At 51.7% G+C, this 13,958-nt stretch overlaps 7 protein-coding genes across 7 annotated transcripts; 4 read left to right on the forward strand and 3 right to left on the reverse strand.

Moving 5' to 3' along the window:
* Positions 1–139: 139 nt before the first annotated feature.
* On the reverse strand, positions 140–1,147 carry CC1G_06832 (coatomer zeta subunit). The gene is made up of 3 exons (XM_001830514.2): positions 959–1,147; positions 670–895; positions 140–606 (listed from the first exon to the last, which is right to left on the reverse strand). Exons 1-3 carry the CDS (start codon positions 1,137–1,139, stop codon positions 453–455), a joined length of 561 nt encoding a protein of 186 aa, XP_001830566.1. The 5' UTR covers positions 1,140–1,147; the 3' UTR covers positions 140–452.
* Positions 1,148–1,304: 157 nt separating this feature from the next.
* Positions 1,305–1,757, forward strand: CC1G_06833 (hypothetical protein; the record flags this gene model as incomplete). The annotated part of the gene is made up of 3 exons (XM_001830515.2): positions 1,305–1,452; positions 1,508–1,653; positions 1,704–1,757. The coding sequence occupies 3 exons, from the start codon at positions 1,305–1,307 to the stop codon at positions 1,755–1,757; spliced, it is 348 nt and encodes a 115-aa protein (XP_001830567.2).
* A 94-nt stretch (positions 1,758–1,851) lies between these two features.
* Positions 1,852–4,427, forward strand: CC1G_06834 (RNA-binding protein Nrd1; the record flags this gene model as incomplete). The annotated part of the gene is made up of 5 exons (XM_001830516.2): positions 1,852–2,247; positions 2,305–2,769; positions 2,833–3,363; positions 3,427–4,061; positions 4,115–4,427. The coding sequence occupies exons 1-5, from the start codon at positions 2,179–2,181 to the stop codon at positions 4,425–4,427; spliced, it is 2,013 nt and encodes a 670-aa protein (XP_001830568.1). The 5' UTR covers positions 1,852–2,178.
* Positions 4,428–5,398: 971 nt separating this feature from the next.
* Positions 5,399–6,380, reverse strand: CC1G_06835 (hypothetical protein; the record flags this gene model as incomplete). The annotated part of the gene is made up of 4 exons (XM_001830517.2): positions 5,399–5,558; positions 5,606–5,652; positions 5,810–6,013; positions 6,057–6,380. 4 exons carry the CDS (start codon positions 6,378–6,380, stop codon positions 5,399–5,401), a joined length of 735 nt encoding a protein of 244 aa, XP_001830569.2.
* A 487-nt stretch (positions 6,381–6,867) lies between these two features.
* On the reverse strand, positions 6,868–8,193 carry CC1G_06836 (hypothetical protein; the record flags this gene model as incomplete). The annotated part of the gene is made up of 3 exons (XM_001830518.1): positions 6,868–7,487; positions 7,538–7,984; positions 8,040–8,193. The coding sequence occupies 3 exons, from the start codon at positions 8,191–8,193 to the stop codon at positions 6,868–6,870; spliced, it is 1,221 nt and encodes a 406-aa protein (XP_001830570.1).
* Positions 8,194–8,288: 95 nt separating this feature from the next.
* Positions 8,289–10,030, forward strand: CC1G_06837 (hypothetical protein; the record flags this gene model as incomplete). The annotated part of the gene is made up of 2 exons (XM_001830519.2): positions 8,289–8,534; positions 8,594–10,030. 2 exons carry the CDS (start codon positions 8,289–8,291, stop codon positions 10,028–10,030), a joined length of 1,683 nt encoding a protein of 560 aa, XP_001830571.2.
* Positions 10,031–11,091: 1,061 nt separating this feature from the next.
* On the forward strand, positions 11,092–13,905 carry CC1G_06838 (phenylalanine ammonium lyase). Its single transcript, XM_001830520.2, has 10 exons — positions 11,092–11,267; positions 11,324–11,523; positions 11,579–11,729; positions 11,783–11,836; positions 11,895–11,983; positions 12,042–12,077; positions 12,132–12,638; positions 12,698–13,025; positions 13,079–13,703; positions 13,760–13,905. The coding sequence occupies exons 1-10, from the start codon at positions 11,107–11,109 to the stop codon at positions 13,808–13,810; spliced, it is 2,202 nt and encodes a 733-aa protein (XP_001830572.2). The 5' UTR covers positions 11,092–11,106; the 3' UTR covers positions 13,811–13,905.
* Positions 13,906–13,958: the final 53 nt, after the last annotated feature.

Here is a 13,958-nt window from a genome sequence, read left to right on the forward strand (position 1 = left end):
TTCTTCATCGTCTTCTTCACGACCGCCCGTGTAATAATAGTCTCAACAATTTCGCATTCCGCATACTCCTGTAGTACTTGCTTTAATTCGCATGGATCAGAACCTGAAATCGTGATCATCATCGCACTTGTTCAATTCGCATTGCAACCCGTTTCTTTCCCTAGGCGTCAATGGCAGTCACTAGTACATGACGGTGCAGGGAAATGACAATGCTGATAACATATGACAGCAGGTGTGTGGGGATCTCCTTAGGAAATCGAGAAGAGTTCGAGCAGAAGTCGAAAGACGAAACGAGTCTCCAACGTTGAAGGTCGAATGGGGCCCAGTACACAGGCTGAGGAAGGCGAATCGGGCGAAATGAGTGGGCGAGGAGTATGGATATTGCTATGTATGCCGGGGGCCGGGGATTAGGTGGGGCGCAGAAAGGGTATGTATGGTGGGGGATCAAAGCACTACAGCTGACCGATCCTTTGCTGGACCTTGTCCCTGACGGTCAGGTACGCGCTCATAAGCGTCTGCTCGTTGATGTTGATACCCATCTCGTTGTCTGGCCGTGGCCGGGTGACTCGCGAAGCAATAGCTGCGGAATCTGTGTCCAGGATGATCCTACACGCACGCCAAATGATTAGTTCATTCCCCTATCGTTTGACAGGGAGCAAAGGGACGTACCCATCGTCGACTGTCTCGTCCAAGCATAGCAACACCATATCCAAGTTCTCCAAGATCCCGCGCTTCTCGAGAGAGTTTCGGAGAAGCATGGTCATCGCGTCGATTAGCGTCGAGAGCGCAAGCGAGACCATCAACTCATTCTCCGTCGGCCCAGCGATAAAGTACAGGATGACATCCAAGGAATGCTTGTATACGGCGAGATGGCCGTCGTACAAGATAATATCACCTGCATGGTCTCAGCCGCCCGTTCCTTTTCAGTTTAAAGCAGCATGAACATCGAAAGACATACCTCCAGCCTTCTTGGTCTTTTGCCACAGTCCCTTTTCGAATGCCTTTTGGTCCTTTAGGGATTGGAATTCTTTGATCTCGCCCCATGGGTTGCTTTTGGGATGATAATACTTGGCGAGGACACGGTTCCCCTCTGCATCGATAATGAGGAAGGCCTGGATACTGTGTAACGAGAGGTTCATCTTGTGTTGTGTGAGCGGTGGGATCGGGCGGTAACGACGATAAAGTACTGACCTTGGACACGTCGCGAATCGAACGTGTAACAGGAAAGAGAGGACTGGGTCGGAGTTTAGATCACAACTCTAGTCTCTGCCTGATCTCAAGTATTACGATATTGTACAACTACTATGTCGCCGATAATCCGCTACAAGCTCGTCTTTTTCGTGCCGCGAGCCAATACACGCTCGGTGCTCGACAAACTATTCGAGAAATGCCCGCGGTTTGTAGGCAAGATTGGAGACTATGAGCACTGCGCGTTCATTACTCCTGGGACTGGTTAGGTTTAGGCTGGACTTGGGGGGTTGAGATCGGTATTAATGGCATTTGACAGGCCAGTTTAAACCTGTTGGAGACGCGAACCCTACTATCGGATCGGTTGGACAGGTCGAGAGCGTGGAAGAGGATAGGGTCGAGGTTGTTGTGAATGACCAAGGGCAACAAGAGGAAATCAAGACAGCTATTGAAGAACTAAAGAAGGTAATGTGATCTGTATTGTGTGTATACAAGGTCTAATGGTAAGATCTCAGGTGCATCCATACGAAGAGGTAGCGTACGATGTATACCGTGTCGAGGGATTGTAGAGTCGGCTGGGCTAAGCCCGTGCGTGGGAAGATTAGAAATGTGAATAGACTGGTTGTGATTGCTGGCGCGGATGTTTACTCAGTTCGTTCCATATTCGTTTTCTGCTCTGCTATTGCTCGTCGTCGTCGTCGTCGCTGAACTCGTCTGTCTTCGTCGTCGTTCACGTCGTCGAATAGCCAAATCGCACGAGTCCACGAATTCGAATTTCCCTCTCTTTTACACCTTTTTTTTCTTTTTTTCTGCGTGCGTGTCTCTTTTCGCCCACCAACTCACACTCGTTTACAATCCTCTCTATAACACTGTCGCTCTCTACAATTGTCTGACATCCTTTACCCCTTTTCTCCCCATAATATTCTCGCCGTTGCCATATATTCCCGTCCACTTTACACATAACCCTCCCTTCCTACGGTTTTCGCGACCATGGACGACTCACAGACAGCCTTTGCGTCCCAATACGCCACCTACCCATTCGACCTCGACATGATGAAGGTCAGTCTCTTTTTCTCCTATTTTCTCCAGCTTTCAGTCCTGACAAGTCGAGAACAGCGCTCTATGGATACCGTTGGCGGCCCAGATGCTAAAAAGGCCCGTTGGTCTCCTCCTTCGGGTTTCTCCAACCAAAACGGAAACAACGCGGGTGCACCAAACCGCGACGCCTTCGCAAACTACGGTTACGGCCCAAACGCCAGCATTAACCAACCTTTCAACGGCGGCGCGGCCAACGGAGGCGCCTTCGCTGGCAGCCCTCTCTATTCCACCACCTCACTCTCCATCAACACCCAAGCCAACGGCGCCGCAATGCCATCGCAACTCAGTCCCAACACCGCTGCAGCAGCTTTCGCTGTCCAACAGCAGCAACAACAGCAGGCCCAGCAGGGCCAGGGTGCCGCAAATGGTGCAGCAGGATATGCCGCCGGTTTCGGGGGCTACAACATGTTGGGCATGGGCCTTCCAAGCATGAATATGCTTGGCTCCTTCCCATACAATGGCCAGATGGCAAACTTCAACCAGGTGGGTGTATATTCTGAACATGTCTACAATCAGTGCTTGGTCTCACGGTCTATTTTCCGCCAGCAACGCATCCCCTCCCTTAACCTCGCCATGCCCGCCGCACAGGCAGGAGCATACTCGCCAGCGGCCCTCACCGCGGCAATGAACGCCTCGGGTAACGCAACTGGACGAACTGTTTACGTGGGAAACCTTCCTGCCACTGCCTCCGTTGACGAACTGTTGAACCTCGTCCACTTCGGCCCGCTCGAGTCCATCCGCGTTCTCCCCGAGAAATCTTGTGTCTTCCTGTCCTTCCTTGACGGCGCCACTGCTGCCGCTTTCCATGCCGACGCGACAGTTAAGAAACTGTCTCTCCACGGACAGGAGCTCAAAATCGGTTGGGGAAAGCCATCACCTGTGCCCGCACAGGTCGCCCTTGCCATCAGCCAATCTAATGCAAGCAGGAACGTCTACATTGGTGGTTTGGATGAGAACATGACGGAGGAGATGCTGCGGGATGAATTGAGCCGATTTGGTCTGATCGACCAAGTCAAGATTGTGAGGGACAAGAACATTGGATTTGTCCACTTTTTGAGTATCTCCGTTGCTACCAAAGTGCGTACAATTTGCTTTACGGTCTTACGTGAATGTTATCGCTGACACGTCATGATGTCGTAGGTGGTCAACACCCTCCCCAACGAGCCTGCATGGGCAGGCAAGCGAGTCAACTTTGGCAAGGATCGGTGTGCATATATTCCAAAATCTCAGCAAGTGGCAGCACAGCAAGCACAAGCTGCTGCCGCCCAGTCTCTCGTTGCCCAGCAGCAGGGCAATGGCTTTGCACCATTCTCTCCCTATGTCGGCGCTGGATTCGATATGATGGGCAACGGTTTGGCGGGCGGAGCTGGTGGTGTTCAAGCTATGAACAGAACTGTCTACCTCGGCAACATTCACCCCGAGACCACTACGGAAGATCTTTGCAACGCCATTCGTGGCGGAGTCTTGCAGAGCATTCGGTATATGCAAGACAAGCACATCGCCTTCGTCACTTTTGTCGACCCCGCCGCCGCCTTCACTTTCTTCCAAGTCGCATCCTACCAAGGCATGACCCTCAACAATCGACGCCTCAAGGTTGGCTGGGGCAAGAACGCTGGCCCTCTCCCGCCTTCTCTGGCTCTTGCCGTCCACGCCGGTGCCACGAGAAACGTCTATATTGGCAACATTGAAGATTTCGAAGTCTTCAACGAAGAGAAATTGAAGCGTGACTTTGGAGAGTACGGAGACATCGAGCTCGTCAACTTCTTGAAGGAAAAGTGGGTATTTAGTTAAATGTCTTTTGTCTGGGCATCGACTAATGTTGCATTAGGAACTGTGCATTCGTCAACTTCACCAATATCTCGAATGCTATCAAGGCCATCGACGGTATCAAGAACAAGGCCGAATATGCAAACCTGCGAATCGCACACGGCAAGGATCGCTGCGCCAACCCTCCACGATCTGGTCCCCAAGGCGGCGGTCGACGAACTGCCAGCGGTAACGCAGCTGCCAATGCCAATGAAGGTGGCTCTGGCAACGCGGAGGATGCCAATGCAGAATATGTCAACGGTGCTGAAGCTGATGGCGAAATGCACCTTGACGCTGATGCCCAGCCCAATGGGTCTGCTTCTCCTGCGGCTTAATCCCCTCGAATCGCAATGCTGATTGGCCTCTGAATTGTCACCAATTCCCCGCCGTTTTGGACTTTCTGTTCATTGGATACCCCTCGGACTTCGTTCGGCCTTTTTTCCTTTTGGTCATTTGCCTCTCTCTGTCTATCTCTCTTCCTCCTCTCCCAGCTCGCGATATCGAACCGACATTCCTCGACTCCGTCTCTTTCCTTTTCTCATACTCCAAGTGGATGGAGGATTATGGTTCCGGAATTCCTTTTTTCGATAACACCAAGCTTTCTTAATTTTGGTGCAGCCCTCCTTAATTGTGTGGGAAGTGACCATTCGATTTGCAAGAGCGACGTGTTTTGTTTAGAGGAATGTTTGGGCTATTGGTTGAGACGTATCATTATTCAATTGTCGTTCGCAGCAAACTCTACCTTGTTACCTTTTCTCGATCTATTGTACATACTTATGCTTTCCTTTATATTTTATTGTTTTTGTTTGAATCTCATTCCGAATCTCCTTTTACACACCGCCCTTCTTCTTTCCTTGCGCTTGCTGCGGTTGGCCGACCTTCTACCCAACAGAAACCGCTGTCCACTCACTTCTCAAGGCTCCCTCTCAAGATCGATCACGCACTGTATCACAAACCGTGGCGCCCCCTTACCACCAAAACCTAGACCTTCCCGCTAATCGCGTTGCCTCACCTCGATACCAGATACCTATCATCACCACTACCGCCGATCGACCACTCTCGCACGCAACCACACTGCTACATTACAACTAGTACGATACTCCCTTTTTGTTTTCTTGCAACGAACCCTACGGACAGAACACCCAAAAACGCGTAATGTCTGGCCACGCAATGGCTGAATCCTAATTCCCTCCTACAACATCATCGTTACCCCTCTATTGATACCAATGTTAGGCTAGGGTGATGCGTTTTTATACCTCTTCCTCGTTCTGTTACCGTCACCCGTCTCGAAGCTTTTGTTTAACTACTAGTCACCTTTGTAGTTGTGTACTCGATACCTCGCCCACACCTCACACTCTTCTTCCTCGGCGTTTCGGGTTGCCCTTTGCTTTCCGTCTTCACTGGGAAGGTGGCTTGGGACGATTAAAATGCCTTGGATGATTGTGGGCCCCCTTCGGAATTCTGTCCTGCGTATTATTTTTTTTCCTTTTTGTTGTTTCCAAGACAAGCATACGATGTATATTGGATAGCAATAAGAACATGATAATACTCGAGCTCGAGCTGTTTGTTGAGTTCGCAGAGTACTAATACGAGGAAGGCGGTAGTACTCTGCGGACTCCAAACCACCCTCGCGAAACGCAGTTTATTCAAGCAAATTCCTACAAGAGCTTTTTATCAGCTAGGCTTCTGAGCTGCAGCGAAGCGTTGATTCATTTACCATTGTCTCCGCATTGGTTGAATGAACACTGGGAAGGGGAGGATCTTGCAAAATTCGCGGATCGAAAAATGGGGTTACAGTCGTCCAAGCGTCCGCAAAGGCTTTCACCTCTTCCTTATTTAAACTGGCGGCGGTAGGCAATGAACCAAGTGAGCGTGGAGAGCTATGCGCAGAGTCCTGGATGAGGTGTGCGACAGTAGTGGTCTAGGTTAGAGTACGTAGTAAGACTCATACATGGTACGTGTACCTGGGAGCCTGTGGGGGATCGACTTGGACTATTGGCCAGAGCCCCTGTAGTAGAGACGCGCAGCGGTTCCCGCTCATGCAAACCCGCGGCCTGAGGACTAGGCCCCACAGCGGCATTCATGGCCCTCCAAGCCCTCTTGCTGCCAGCGATAGGACGAGGAGACAGAGTACCTGATTGGAGCCACTGCTTGAGAGCTTGGGGCTCCCGCGAGTTCGATACCACAACCTTCTCCCCGGCGACCACCAGCTCCTCTTCTTCATCAGAGTCCGAGTCGAGGTCGATGATGAGCTCGTTGGAGTCCTTAAGGCGTTCGAAGCCCATCATTTCCGCAGTTTAGTTGCTCGAAAGGGGGTATTTGGTTGAAAGCAAGGTATCACAGAAAAGGATGGATATACAAGTTGACAGCAACGGAGAAGGATAGGGGCCGAGAAGGGGAGATGGGGGCAAGTGGGTGGACAGGGGTTGGGGTAGAAGGCAAGGGGAAGAAGGGAGGAAAGCAAGTATGTGTGTATCGATAAGCGCCGAGATGGCGCAAGAAGAGGCAAAGGTGTGGTACTTTATACGTGTGTAGATAGGTGGCCTCGGCCACGCACTCCACATCCGCAAAGAAGTCCCAAAAGTCCGAAAGGCAGTTCAAGTTGGGAACATAAAGGCAACACGTGGTGTCTCCAGTGACCATTGCCAACCGACTCCCCTTCCCAACCCCTGACAACAACGCACTATGCAAGCCATTGTCAATTTGTAGATGGAAGAACAACGACAAGATGACCCCGAGAAGGCGAAAAGAAAGAGCGATCAAGCCTCGAAAGCATCATTTAGATTTCCGAGCAACAAAAAATTCCGCCTTGTAAGTGAATTTCATCATCGCGTTCCTATCCGCTGTATACTCGCATTCGATCGTTCTCGGAGCTTCAGGGTGGCCTTCCTCCTTGTGGTCGCGCTGGATGACGAACCCAACCTCCTCTGCCGCTTCCCAGAGTTCTTCCAAACTCAGCTCGAGTTTAGCTCCTGACCATAGGAGAGGACCCAGGTTTATCCAAGAACCTCCGGGGCGGAGGAGGCGGTATATGTGCTCCATGGTAGCGAAGACGTTGGAAGAGGTGTCGATGAAGAAAAGGGTGACGATGTAATGGTATCCCCCTTCATTCGAGGGTTTGGAGGATCCTTCTTTCCAGAACTCGGAGGAGGGTTTAGAAGGCGTTAGAGGGCGGATGCTGAGGAAGTCTCCGGGAACGAGTTGGAAATTAGGGCCTAGCCGAGGGAGGGCGTCAGGGAAGGATACAGCCCGGAAGAGGTTTTCATTGTTGCGCTGATGTGACCACCAATGGGCATACGGACGTAGTTTGTGTTCGTTAATCTGTTTCGTAGATTGAATGTATTTGAAAGCGAGAATCATGAAGTATGAAATTTCGTTAGCTGTGGTATCGAAGCCTAGACGAGTATCTCAGTCTTATGCTCGGATTCGATATGACGGAACCAACCTAGCTGAGAAATCTCCCATGCAAGTCGACACAGACCAGACCCTGGGACAAGAACCTTTTGAGAAGCGCGCTGTTCTGGTTCGACCGTGGCGAGAAGGTTGAGAATGGGGGAAAAGATAGTTTCCCTCTCGCTGGCCCCCTCTGCACTCCAATCTCGGATAAAGTGCTTCAACGATTCGCGTACTCTGCCTAGGTCTGCAACGGTCGGGTTCACGGGCGGAGAATTATTGAGAGACGGATGTTCTTCGAGAGCAAGTTCTGCTATGTCCGCAGCAATGGTTCCGTTCAGACTTGTCGCGTCCCAGAGACGGTCGAGCTTCTTGGGATACCCAATTTTGTGCCCCATGGTCTTGTGAGATCTTCCCAGTTTCGCATATGCGCCTCTCATCCGAGAGATTTCATTTTTCGAAAGGCGTTCATATTGTGAATATGCAGCATACGCTCTTTCTGTACAACGTGGATTAGAACGTTGTTCGAGCATCGCATGACAGAGTCGACCCACCGAGATGCCACCAAGCTTCGTTGGACGTGTTTCCCGGGAAAACGAGGGCACGAAAGTCAGACCAAGAGAAGATATTGTCCCTGAGACGATATGCGACGAAACACAGAGCCAGAGGAAAGAGACAAGCCAGCAGGGTATCGAACGTCGTCGCCATCTGCGACCAGGTTATTGTCAAAACGTCCGGTGTCCGAATTGGCTGAGTAACCGGTTCCGTCAACGGTTGAGCTCATACCACCATCATCCCGTCCGATGGCCTCAGCTCCCTTCCAGAATGGCATGCGCTCAGTACTACCGCTTGAGCTCGTAGAGAGCCTGGATCATGCATACTTTCTACACCTTTTGGCGACTCAACCAGAGAAAGTGGTTCCTCCAGGCAAATCCCTCTTATCAATGTTGCTGCACGCCCAGTTGGCTGCCTCAAAATCGGCACCAGGTGACCCGCAACCACTGCTGGAACGGGTCAAAGAGGTTGCTCACAAAGCTTTCTGGGATGAGGTACAGCTGCTGTTTCTTCCCTGCTTGGATGTGAACTGAGATCGCATTGTTATTACTAGGCGGTGGAGTCGCTGTCTGACCCTTCACCTGCCATTCAACTTCCCCGCCTAAAACGCCTCTACAATGATCTCTATGACGCCCTTAAACCCATATTCCCTCCCGACCATCGCGTAATCCTGACTCTGCGTGCTCCTCTCGCTCCCTCTTCGTCACCACTGCACTCGACACTCGCATTCTTGAAAGAACTATTGCTCGCTTTGAAGGAGCGATGTGCTCCCGTCAGAGACAAGGATATCGACGAACTATACCATCGGCTAGATGAATGGCATGATATTCGTCTCGACCATGACGACGAACCCGGCACCAATCCTTCCTCCTCGTCGCCTCTCGCGAGGCTGATTGCAGAGACCATGAAGAGCATCGTGTCACTTGCAGAGGTCATGAATACCGACCTCAACACGGCCATTCTCAGTACTATGCCCGAAGATGAAGTCAAGGGAATGGTCTATCGCAAGGCGAAGCAACAGGAACGGGATCTTGTTCTTCGGTTATGGTCCAGCAATCAGGAGCCCGAAGGACAGTTATTGCGAGAGAAATGGCGGACATGGGTGGACGAACTTCCTCAATCCGAGGAGGCTCGCTATGGCACTGTTTCGCCGGAGACTCGATGGATTCCGCGGTTAATGATGGCCCTAGAATCCGATGTTGCTGTCTCCTGCCCTCTATCCCCTGCCGCACCTTCAAATCCACCCGAACAGAACGAAAACCCTGGATCGAATGCAACAAATGAACTGCCGCCACAGTTTCTGTTCGCTTCCCGTGCACTATTCACCGTCCAGAATTGCGTCCAAGCCCTCGCCATCGCAGCCGCGCTGCGGATTCTTTCTGGACTACCTGTTCCCAAAAAGGGAGAAGTTAATGAAGGCACACCAGCTCTAACTTTCATGGATCGTGTATGGACACTGTTGAAACTGGAAATCGATGCCGAGGAGTCGGACAAGGAATCGACGCCTGACGGCGGCACGAAACTGGTCAATCTAGCTGACGAGGTTATCCATGTTCGACGTCTTGCCAGTGCGCCCAAGCCTGTCGACCTAGATGAAGAAATGCGTCTTCGCCAATTGGTCGATCGTACTCTCAGGGTTAAGGACCCGGTCTTCGTCCTCCTTCGACGCCGCCTGGTTGAAGCTGTTGGAAGGCAGTTGCTGGAGCAATTCACTGCTCCCACCCCTGCTGGAATCGATCAGCTCCCTAGTGTCATGAAGACAGGCCGTGGCGTACCAGGCGAGAGGGCATTCAAGCGAGCGCGGCTGCGCGCTTCTGACCCGGACGCCGTTCTGCCGCCATATGCTCACAACCTATCTGAAAAAAACATACCTTCCTTTGTTATCAAGGGCTTTGAAGATCCGGTATTGGTCAAGGCAATCCCTGAGGTCTTTATGACGACGCTCGGTTGTACGCAATGGGTGGCCACCGTTTGGGGTGACTTGGTATGATGGTGAGCGGTGTTCTATCCGTTTCTGTCGCAACATTCGTTGACCTTTGGATCTTAATGCACTTCCGTTTGGATACCCGGATTCTGGAATTTTCCGCTAGACGACTTTGGCTGCTCCCAGTCCCAGTAATACTCGCACCGTTTATTTTTGCCTCTCGTATTTTTACCCCTCAGCAACAAGCAGTCCCACCTCCGTTTTACGAACGCCCGATGGTCCACGAATTTTGGTTACCTTGGAGGTAATCCATGTCCTCTCGTTGGCCAATAAAGCAGTGTTCATGATCACCGTAGCCAAAAGCAGGGTCGCCGGATCATGGAGTTCGCTTATACAGGCCCAAGATCCGAGAGTCGTCTCAGAAGAGACTGCAGGCAGCCCAGGATTCGAGGGGTTGGTTCTCGGCTTGGAAACGGCGACACAATGTGGATTCTGATAAAATTTAGACGGTGCACATGGCTGTCTTTCGAACCTATCAGAGCTGCGCTCAAATGGAAGCCAGCTTCAGCTGCACTTTGGCTAACAAAAGCTTTAACTCTGCACCCGATAACCATTGGGCCCCGCATGGGTGTGCTAGAGATAGGCAAGAGGAGATAGGCATAGAGCTATCTGCCAACTCCGAGTGTGAAGCGGGATTCAGAGACATTCTTTCGAGAATTGAGATGAAGTCACACTGACTCGGCTGGATCTTTCAGCCAATCATGAGCATCCCCCTTCCGTTGGAGGTTCCATGAATCCGACCAGGAGACCACACAAAGAGACAGATCGAATTCTGGAAAGAATCTAAGGGCCCTTAAGCAGACGGAAGCAAGTCTATAGCCACATCGACGTAATTTGTTCCGACTCTGACATATGGATCAGGGGACTTGCCATGTTGAGGGCGAGATTGATCGTTCTTGTGATGACAACAGTACCACGGTAATGCAGCGCTATCGGGGTCGCACCACCAACTTCGTATGTAGTTTCTGAGACTTGTTACAGCAACGGTCTTCAAACGGATCTCATCCGTCCCTTACCCTATATATAATATCATCCTATGTCCTTATGGTCCACAACCCACCCCTACCCTCTGTTCCTCCGCCATGGTTTTGGACGAACTACGCGACTCTACTCTCCGACGCGTCAACGGCGACCTCCTCGACCCCGCCGTCCCACCTCGCAAGATGGGGCACATGACCGACGGTGAGGAAGACTCTATGCTCACCAGGTTCCTGCAATCCGAGAGGGAGGTTGCTCGGTTCAGGTATGTTCACCGCCTCCATTCTCCATCTGCCACAGCTTAACTGTATTCAATACTAGGAATGGGCAGCCCGTCGTTGTCGACGGCCACACTCTTACCACCGCCGGCGTCGTCGCAGCCGCTCGCTTCCACGCGAAAATTGAGCTCGACGACTGCCATCGTGTCAAGGACCGTATCGCCAAGAGCCGCAAGGTCATCTCGGACAAGGTCGACAGCGGTACCAGCGTCTACGGATTGTCGACTGGGTTTGGTGGCAGTGGTACGTCTGTCGGAGATTCTGCGCCAGCGAATCATCGCTGACCTTGCGTTTCCAGCCGACACCCGCACAGACAAGCCCCTACTCTTGGGCCATGCATTGCTTCAGCACCAGCATGTCGGTGTTCTCCCGACATCCGGAAAGGCCCCAGAGGGTCTTCCCCTCCTGGACCCATTGTCCTCGACGGCTATGCCAGAGTCCTGGGTTCGGTAAGTCTTGCGCTTGGCTTGTGCGTATGCTCAGCTAATTCATGCCGTTACAGGGGCGCGATGTTGGTCAGGATGAATTCTCTCATTCGTGGCCACTCTGGTGTGAGGTGAGCTTAATTCCGTAATGCGTCCCCGGAGCATGTCTTTCTAACGTCGTTGTCAAAGATGGGAATTGCTTGAGAAGATGAAAGAGGTATTCATGGCCAACATTACCCCTGCTGTCCCCGTACGAACGAGCATCTCAGCGTCTGGCGGTAAGGAAGCTTTACCTTAATGTTAGATACACGCTAACTTTGTACGTCGGTCTAATAGATTTATCTCCCCTGTCTTACATCGCCGGAACTCTCGGTGCGTGCGAGTTCTCCGCTCTGGGAAGCTCAGATACTAATTGACCACCAATAGTCGCCAACCCTTCAATCAAGGTCTTCCACACCCCACCCTCGTCCGACTCGCGTCAACTCACGTCATCCGCCGATGCTCTCTCCCAACATGGCATTGAACCTATTTCCCTGGCCTCCAAGGAGCACCTTGGGATCCTCAACGGAACCGCTTTCTCCGCATCCGTTGCAGCCCTCGTCATGCACGACGCAATGCAACTCGCCCTGCTTTCGCAAGTCTGCACGGCTCTAGGCACAGAAGCCCTCCGAGGAAATATTGGCTCTTATGCCCCTTTCATCCACGCCACTGCTCGACCCCACCCCGGCCAAGTGGAGACGGCCCGGAACATCTGGAATCTGCTTCAGGGAAGCTCACTTGCTCAGCTACACGAGGAAGAAGTTGGTCTGTCCCAGGACAAGTACAACTTGAGGCAAGACAGGTACCCTTTGCGAACTTCCCCTCAATTCTTGGGGCCCCAGGTAGAAGACATTCTTGCCGCACTTTCCACCGTTCAGCTGGAGTGCAACTCGAGTGCGTTCTTTTACTTCTAGAATTCTTTGATAATTGGCTCACAATTTGCCCCGTTCTAGCCACTGATAACCCTCTTATCGACGGTGAAACCGGTCATGTTCACCACGGTGGCAACTTCCAGGCGATGGCCGTAACCAACGCCATGGAGAAGACCCGCCTTGCTCTCCACCATATCGGCAAACTAATGTTTGCTCAGAGCACAGAGCTCTCTAACCCTGCCATGAACAATGGCCTCCCACCTAACCTTGCTGCCTCTGATCCTTCTCTCAACTACCATGGTAAAGGTATCGATATCGCTACTGCTGCGTATGTCGCAGAGCTCGGTCACCTTGCTGCTCCCGTCTCTACTCACATCCAGTCTGCCGAAATGCATAACCAGGCTGTCAAGTGAGTCTTTTTCCCAGTCACCTTACAGACCGATGGACTAAAGGGACACATAGCTCTTTGGCTTTGATCTCTGCACGATCGACAGTGAATTCTGTGCAAGTTCTGTCGATGCTCATCGCTTCCTACCTCTACCTCCTCTGCCAGGCTGTTGACTTACGTGCTCTCCAACATGAGTTCGAAGCTGGCTTGAAGGACATCATCAAGGAGGAACTCTCCTCTTCATTCTCTCTCCTCTCTACCGAAGGCGACTCTCAGGGTCTCTCTTCAGAGATCTTCCACCTTATGCGCCAATCCCTCGACAAGAACACGACCATGGATAACACGGACAGGATGACAACCGCTGCAACCTCCACCTCTACCCTCCTCCTCACCAAAGTCACGTCTTCTTCCCTCGATGCAGCCACCAAGGGCTCTGCCCTCGCCCATATTCCCGAATTCCAGTCACGGGTTGCGACTCGGGCTGCGGCATTGCAACAACAGCTTCGCGATGAGTTCTTGTCAGGCAAACGCGGTCCCGCACCTGCTGCTTCTCTTCTCGGGAAAACCCAGGCGGTTTACCGTTACGTCCGGACGAATCTTGGTATTCGAATGCATGGTTCTGAGAACCACGGGCAATTCACAAACGGTATTGGACACGATGAAGTCACCATTGGGGAGAATATTTCTACCATCTACGAGGTACGTTCTTGTCGGTCCCGCTTTCTTGCACCCCAACTCACTTATTTCTCCTACAGGCTATTCGCGACGGCCACATGAGCTCCGTCGTCGTCTCCCTTTTCCACTAATTTTATGACACTGTAGAATCAAAGGTACTTATATCACGAGCTAGACAATGTACAGTAGTGAATGATTGGTCAACCAATGGTAATGGTTGTTTTCCAACGACAGACAGTCTTTGAAGGGTATCCTCCTGCATGAGATAAAACGAAGTAA

Source organism: Coprinopsis cinerea (assembly GCF_000182895.1).
Source record: "Coprinopsis cinerea okayama7#130 chromosome 3 map unlocalized cont3.3, whole genome shotgun sequence".
Taxonomy (NCBI): domain Eukaryota; kingdom Fungi; phylum Basidiomycota; class Agaricomycetes; order Agaricales; family Psathyrellaceae; genus Coprinopsis; species Coprinopsis cinerea.